The sequence below is a fragment of the Oculina patagonica genome, chromosome 14 (assembly GCF_052425735.1).
Source record: "Oculina patagonica isolate OP01 chromosome 14, crgOcupat, whole genome shotgun sequence".
Lineage (NCBI taxonomy): Eukaryota > Metazoa > Cnidaria > Anthozoa > Scleractinia > Oculinidae > Oculina > Oculina patagonica.
In genome coordinates, this window is record NC_135771.1 from 21918952 (window position 1) to 21926909 (window position 7958).

The 7958-nt window shown below is 38.9% G+C and overlaps 1 protein-coding gene across 1 annotated transcript; it reads left to right on the top strand.

Annotated features, from left to right (window-relative positions):
• Nucleotides 1-346: 346 nt before the first annotated feature.
• Nucleotides 347-6159, top strand: LOC144637613 (adhesion G-protein coupled receptor G7-like). Its single transcript, XM_078496674.1, has 5 exons — nucleotides 347-1565; nucleotides 2195-2338; nucleotides 3070-3200; nucleotides 4643-4802; nucleotides 5990-6159. Exons 1-5 carry the CDS (start codon nucleotides 350-352, stop codon nucleotides 6157-6159), a joined length of 1821 nt encoding a protein of 606 aa, XP_078352800.1. The 5' UTR covers nucleotides 347-349.
• The last annotated feature ends 1799 nt before the right edge of the window (nucleotides 6160-7958 follow it).

The following is a 7958-nucleotide window of genomic DNA, read 5'->3' on the forward strand; positions in this document are numbered from 1 at the left end:
ATTTATGCTTAATGAATTTATTTTTAATAAGCAAAAACTGCTTGGAATTCCAAAAATTCAATTACTAGTAAGAATTTATCCCTAAGAAGGTTGAGCAATCCCAATTTGCAAAAAATGTGAACCTCGGGTAAACTTTCTGTAATGCGGTAACGTTATCTTTAGATGACTATGGAGTAGAGCTTTCGTCATCTTCTCCACTGGGATAAACACTGAAACTTTTTAATGATTTTTCGTTTGTGTTTTATAAAGGTATACCCATAGCTTGTCAAATCACAAACCCATACCCGCAATGAAGGAATCCTGTCGAAGAGAACCATCATACAAGAAGAAACACGTATTGGGTTACGTTATGGTCGCAAACTGTCCATTATCTTGGAGTAATGATGAAACTGCTCATGCGTGTATGTCCACCAACTACTCAGCTGATCCTGTCACTGCACTGCCAGTGGTTGACATGACAACCAATGTCACTTATGCCAACATTTACTGTGCCATGTGTCACGGCAAGTCACGCAATCTTCACCATTGGAGTCTCCGCATTTTCCAAGTACCGGGGCAGGCCGTATCTTTGCAGGATATCATATCTGCAGACACCATCTGGCAGGCAGTTCCAGTGGGAGACGTTATTCCGAAGAAATGCCTGGCGACACCATCAGAGGCCAGCGCGGGACCTGACACGGCGATCAAGCAGTTGTGCCGTTCCTATGCTAATAGTATTACAACACAAAAAAATCGTGATACACACACGCAGGTACTAATATATGAAGACTTTAAGAACCCACATTGTGCCCTTCTGTCAAATTCCAATCCGTTTGTAAACCGAAGCATAAACTGCTTAAAATCTGATCGTTTTCCCGCCAGGATGCGCTCCATGCTTTTTGTGTTCTCGAGTCGTGGCAAGACTGCATTTAGTTTTAGCGAATCGACTATTCGTGTGAAGGTTAACTGCCCGGTCAACGAGGTTTACGATCCGTTCAAAGGAAGATGTCTGCCATTACACACCGATGGAAACAGTAACGGTGCGAACTCATCGGAACAGTGCCAAGGTCCTTTTTTTCCATCAAACGAGTTTGTTATTTCAAGTAATAAATCAGTTTTCTTAATTCCTCACCAAAAGCTCTACGACAACGGCACCTACATCGTAGTGAATCAGACGTTAGTTCTGTGCTCTGCAAACTTTTTGCGTAACTACACCAAAATTGTGACGCCCACTGGCCATGTGGTGAAGGAAACGCCTGCTCATCCTCTAGCCTTGCGCATCATTACCTATATCGGGTTCTCACTGTCAGTTATTTCGCTCTTGTTCCTGTTGGTAACGTATTTCCTGTTTGCTGAGCTGCGCACCTACGCTGGTAAAAAAGTGATGCACTTGTCATGCGCAATGATAGCCATGCAGACAGTGTACTTTGTTTCAGACCCGGATGTTGTGTCCTCTGCAGTCTGTGCTGTGATGGGCGCCCTGTTGCATTACTTCATCCTGGCTGTATTCCTGTGGATGAGTGTTATCGCTCACAACACACGAAAATCCTTGTCGACCATGAGTAAGTATCAGTCTTATTCTGTAAGTCAATTGCTCTAGAACGTTCCTCTTGTCCTGCCGTTGCTTTAATTTCGGACTCGTCGTCTACTAGGCTAACTAAACAGTACGGAACTGTTTTGACCTGAAATCTAGGTTTCTTATAAAATCTTTTGAAATGTTTCACTGAAGTTACAAGTCAAACTTGAAAGCCACACATGTACCCATTGCGAACCTTTTACTTAAGTCGAACAGTGTCAGGGTAAAGTCTGGTGATATTGTAGAGATATGTTCAGAATTGGACGTTAATTAGGTAAATGCCTATTACATCATCATCATCATCATCATCATAGCTAGAGCCATGTTAATCCTGTAACATGCATCACAAACATCACAAACTGTCCTTATGCTTGCTGATTCAAGGTCATAAAAACCCACCTAATTTTATCAAATAAAACATTATGAAAATGGCCAGTACTTGTAAACAATACGTTCGTTCAATCGTAGACATATTAGAAGTCATGTTAAATACTTTCCCCAACTAACTTGTTTGCAGAAAATCGCTTTATTTATTTAAATATCAAAACTCACTTTTCAAAATGCGTCGATGACTAAACTAGTCAATCTTAATCTCTCGTATAGCGCGTGGTTCAATTGGTTTATTTTGCTTTTGTATAGATGTGAACCCGCATAACCCTGTGGTTATTGCCATGCAAAGAAAAGCGTACATTCGCTATAGCGTGTTTGTCTGGGGATTCCCGCTGGTTATCATTGGAATTTGCGTGGCTCTTCAATTTGCTAACGTGGGAAATGTTGGTTACGGTGAGATCATACATTGTACATTATTGTGCTGGCTTTAAAATCGCTATACGTACGTTTGGTTTGTACATACCGTATTTAATCGATTTAACATCGCGGTTTAATTCTAAGCGTTTCAGATGCGGCGTTTATTCAAGGGAGGCGTTTATTTCAATGTCATATTTCTCAATTACGGTGAATCATTTATAAATATTATTGTTATTATGTAAATACGTTTAATGTTCCAATGTCTCGCTTTTTTGCTGAGATTGTGCAAGGATGGTGTAGATTACTGTGTTGTGTGTTGTTTTACTGTGTTGTGGCGCATTTTACTGATTGGGTGCGGCGTTTTTTCGAGGACGGCATTTATTGGTAATTTTGCTCAATCTGTGGCGTTTAATCGAGGGCAGCGTTTATTTGAGGGCGGCGTTTACTCGAGTAAATACGGTACTGTAGAATGATGTCCACGAACTCTCGGCGCAAGTTAACGCCGAGCAGTGTTGTTGCAGTCACGTCTTCTCCGAGGTTGCATTTGATTGGCCTGACGCTTTCTAGTTTGTTCAATTTCTTTCGCCCTGTATTTGCCAAAAGGTATTAACTGGCAGTACTACTATTTTTACTGTAGGACAATCGAGCACGCTACCTTATACGGAAGAAAAACAATTATGTGGTTACAAAATATGTCTTCTACTCTTTCTCTTTTAAATATTATTGGCGGACTGTTAATATTTCTCTGCCATGGCCTCTCCACCCAGGCGTGGAAGACGGTTGTCAGTTATCTATACCTGCTCGCACGTATGCTGTCGCTGTTCCTGTTTCCGCATCGCTTCTTTTCAACATCATTGCTGTGATCGCTTCTGCTGTTGCTATCAGACAGCACGATCAGGTATGAATATACATTGATGTTTACACGCATCTTTACTCTCACAGTGCCTCCCTTTACCTAGATGTATAAATGGGCAAATACCGGCAAATTTAATGCTGGTGGGTAACCCTGCGATGGACTAGCATCCCATCCATGGAATTAAGAGTAGAAATACTCCTAGTCGCCTTATGCTGCAGAAACCGGGATTAGCAGATGACAAGTTCCGGGCTGATTGGCTACTAGATATGATCCCAATTCAGTCAGAGCAACCTTGGTTAATAAGAGATTTATTTCACGACTGAAGCAGGTTTTTACGTAACAGGAGGGCGAAAAGAATGAAAAGGGCGGGTTTCTAAACGTGGCTGGAAGAGCTTCGTTTGTAAATAAATTCCCTAACGTTGTTTTACAAACCAATAAAAAGTACGAAAGGGTTTTTTTTAATTCGAGTCAAAGTTAGTTTTTTTTCTGCTTTTTACCTTTGCAAGCCATTGCAATGCGCCGGATCATTCAAAACAATACCCGGTCCAATATTTAGAATATTTTAGACCGGCAATGGAGCAACCTGATTGGCTGGTTTCCATGGAAACGGTCTGTATGGCAAAATCCTTTCCAAGGAAGAACAAATCAAAACGCTCGGATTTATCTTCGACTGGCTTTGCCATATAATAAATAGGAATATTTCACTTGAACTACTACTACCACTATTACCACAATACCTTCAGTAACAAAAGCCATAGCAACAACAACAGCAGTTGCAACACCAGCAATTACCTTATGTTTACTAGTTTTAGAGACCATTAAAATTAGCGATTTTCTGAAAATTAAAAAAATAATATATAGCTAAGATGGAAATAAATGTAGAGCAATAGAACAAAGTCACTTTAAATTGAACGAAAATTGCCAAAAAGAACAAAGTGAATTGCGAATGTTAGAAAGTGGGTCCTCTTCAGAGAAATCAGTCACATTCAATTCTCAACGATGACGGCGACCCAGCTCTCTCCCAACCGTTCTTAATTGATGCCCGACCTTCTAACGTTGTCATATAGTTGAACAGGGCCACTATATTTAATTCCCCTGGCTGGGAAATTAAGTATAAATTAAAAGCGTACTAAATTTGACCAAGACAAATTTTAGCGAGTACTAAATTTAGCGATTTTAGCCCAACTCGCTAAAATTGCTAAAATTAGTAGCCGCTAACAATAGTAACCTCAAGGTAAAACAATACAACCTGCAGAGGATATAGCTACTTAGCCCATTGTATACATTACATGCAAGTGGAGTCAATGTAAGGTGATCCAGAGTTAATCAAAGATACGTAAATCTGCGATGTGGTAGCCTATCCATCAATAAGGCGACGTAGATGTCCATAGAGGTAAAACGCCCTACGGGAATTGTTAGTTTATGAAATTGATAGTTTCTCTCCTTAGAAGCATTAACACAGTTTCTTCTTTTTCTTATGGCAGGGAAACACGTTGGCTGCAAACCAGAGTAACCGTAACCTAACTCTGATAGTACTGAAATTGACAGCTGTCACTGGCAGCACGTGGATCATGGGATTTATCTTGGCTTTCTACCCAACTCCATATTTGGAATATCCATTCGTCATAATAAACAGCTGTCAAGGTTAGTCACAGGCTTCACCCCCACCCTCCCCACTCTTAGTAACTATCAATAGCAGGGTCTCAAAGGGAGTCGGTAAGAGGATGGCGCCTAAAAATTGACCCGTGCCGTGGGAAGCTTGACTAGGTACTTGAAGTCGTATGAAAGCATTGACGATCAAAAAAATGCGCGTTTTGACGGTTGACAATTATTAAGAAAAATCATCTTGACGATTTTTTAACTGTCATGCATTTTTGAGTTTGATACCTTATCATTTTGTTAATTTCTCTCGTCACTTGGTTATCATATCGTTGTCGTTTTGTTTAGTTTTGTCTTATCATCTTATCGTTAAATTGGCATAATCTTGCTGGATGCCTAATCAGCCTCGTTAATCATTATCATCATCATCATCATCATCATCATCATTGCTATCATTTCGTTATTTTCTCTCTCTTCTCTTTATCGCTAAGATAATTAATTTCAGATTCCAAAAGCATTCGATTGTTAGCTTACACCCTCTCTCAGTGTTACGTGCATAGCAGCTTTCTATCGGCATCCATCTTTCGCACATACTAAACAAACAACACGGATCGAAATCCTCCTGATAATAATGTAACCAATTTTAGTAATCTTGTAATCATTTTTAACTTATTGAAATTTTAAAAACATATCTGTGTCATTTTAACTATCTATCGATATATCTATTTTATAATATTAGTATTTTTATATTTTATATCTATTTATCTATTTATATAATATTAGTGTTTTTATATTTTATATCTATTTGTATAATATTAGTATTTTTATATTTGTATATTTATTTTAGTGTCCCCAATTAGCTCTTTAGCTAAATACCATTGACACTTAAATAAGTTTATGATGATGATGATGAGCCCGATAGCATGACCGTCTGAACTTGTGGGCTCATGTGGATGAAACCCACACCGGTATGCATCGGGTTTGATTGGCTCATTACAAACAGCACGTCAAAGACAATGTCGAAAGATGGATGTAGAAAGATAGCTTTGCAAGTAACACTGAAAGCGGGAATGTTGTCAACTGTTTATAACTCTTCGCTTTATTGGTGGGGAATTAAATGTACCCGTAACGTCGTGCCCAGGTCAACTCACGGCCTGAAGAAAGGAGGGTCGTCCACTACCTCTGGGAACGTAAACAAATATCTAAAAGACTGTTTTTTTATCATTTTACAGGTGTGATGATTGGCCTTTCCTTTGTGTTCAAGAAGAATGTCTTCAAACTCTACAAACGAAGAATCAACCCTGCAATACATCCCGAACCAACAGCAAAGGAAGATAAACAACAGCAACAACAACAACAACAACAACAACAACAAAGTCATTCAGAGGACACCAGGTTTTGAAAACCAGCTAGGAAGGAAGGAAAACTTGCTTCATTTTGATTGTTTTGTTTCTCTGCGGGAAAAAGCAATACAAATGCATGGTCGTGAAATATTACTATAGAAGAATTTACGAGTGTTATATACATAAATGTTTGATTTTTTATTGTAGGACGGACCGCTTGAAGGACATTTCGACAGCTATAGCTTTCTGATGGGCGCGCTTATTATAGAAAAGCGTTTGCCTCTTTCTTGATTAATTCTGCCATTTACATTGACCCTAGAGAGTGAGAATAATTTCGTTCTAGAGAGGGAGACAAAACACTAAATTTGGAGCACGACTTCTCAAAGAAAACCTCATCCTACGAATTTGATATCCGTTTGGGATATCAGGAACGGTGTAAGATTTGATTATGTACTTATTATTTAGTTTATTTCTATTCATTAATAATTTTACTAACATTTAAATACTTTACCTCTAAAAAAAGTTGGCTCACTTAATGTCTTCAAATTACAAAAGCAGACAAATACCAAAGAGCTTAAAATTAACCCAAACAATTTTTAGATTGAAGATGCCTTATCCGTCACATTATGTCTTTCTTATGCCTTGAAGTAAATGTGGTTATATTAATGACTTCAATAAACAAGGTGTCATCTAGCGGCCCGGGTTCGAACCCAGCTCAGGGCACTGCGATGTCATTTTGGGCAAGACACTTTTTACAATAACAAGCTTTATTTGCATGACTATAAGTAAATACAGTATTGCAAAAGCGTACAACTAAACTAAAGCGAAACTTATAACAATAATAATCATGTAATAGGAATGAAAAAAGAAATTATGTATGTGTAACATTACTTTCATTCGATAGAAGATTATTTCGTAAAGATAAGCATCTCACAATGAACTTCATAAGTTGAGTATTTAAATAATAATTATCAGAATTCATTATTTTTTTGGTGGCTTGCATAGGAGGTAATTGTGTTATGTTTGGTATTCTTACTCTCACAATGCACCCTCCACCCAAAGTGCGAATACGTATTTATTCGAATAAGCGCCCACCTCGAATAAGCGCCCACCCTGAAGGTAGGAAAAGTTAATAAGCGCCCAGCCTCGAATAAGCGCCCACCCTGAAGGTAGGAAAAGTTAATAAGCGCCCACCCCACTCCCCCAAGAAACTAAAGTCCACAAAAGGAGTATCAATGAGATTGAAATCGACTTAGTATTACTAACAGACTTCCCCGAAGACCGAGTTTTGTTAGCATTTTACAGAAAGCTTCAGTGAATAGTTAAAATTCTGCTTTGGTACATAATCAAGGTTTGTTATTATTTCTTGTTTGTTGCAAATTAAACTTGCTATGTGTTGAAAATGGTGAAAATTCAATAAGCGCCCAGCCTCGAATAAGCGCCCACTCCCAAACTCCAAAACTTTAATAAGCGCCCTGGGCGCTTAATCGAATAAATACGGTAGGTATCGCAATTGTTGGAGCAACCTGGCAGAATGCTCGAGAATATTGTCCCATCCAAAGGGAGTAGTAACACCCCTAGCCGCTTCATGCTGCTAAGTTTAGATTACAGTTAACTCTCTCTAAGACGGACACCGTCGGGACTGGCCCCAACTGTCCGTCTTAGATAGGTGTCCGCCTTATAGAGAGTCGAGTTAACGTGACACCAGAAATTTTGAGACGATAAAGCAAAACGGCTATGCACAACGAATACACGTATGTTTTTAGTCACTTACGTTGGCAAAACCTATAAAGTGGAACAAAAATAATATCAAAAAATTCGACTTGTTTGTTAACAACAAACGGTGATACTGTAAGTA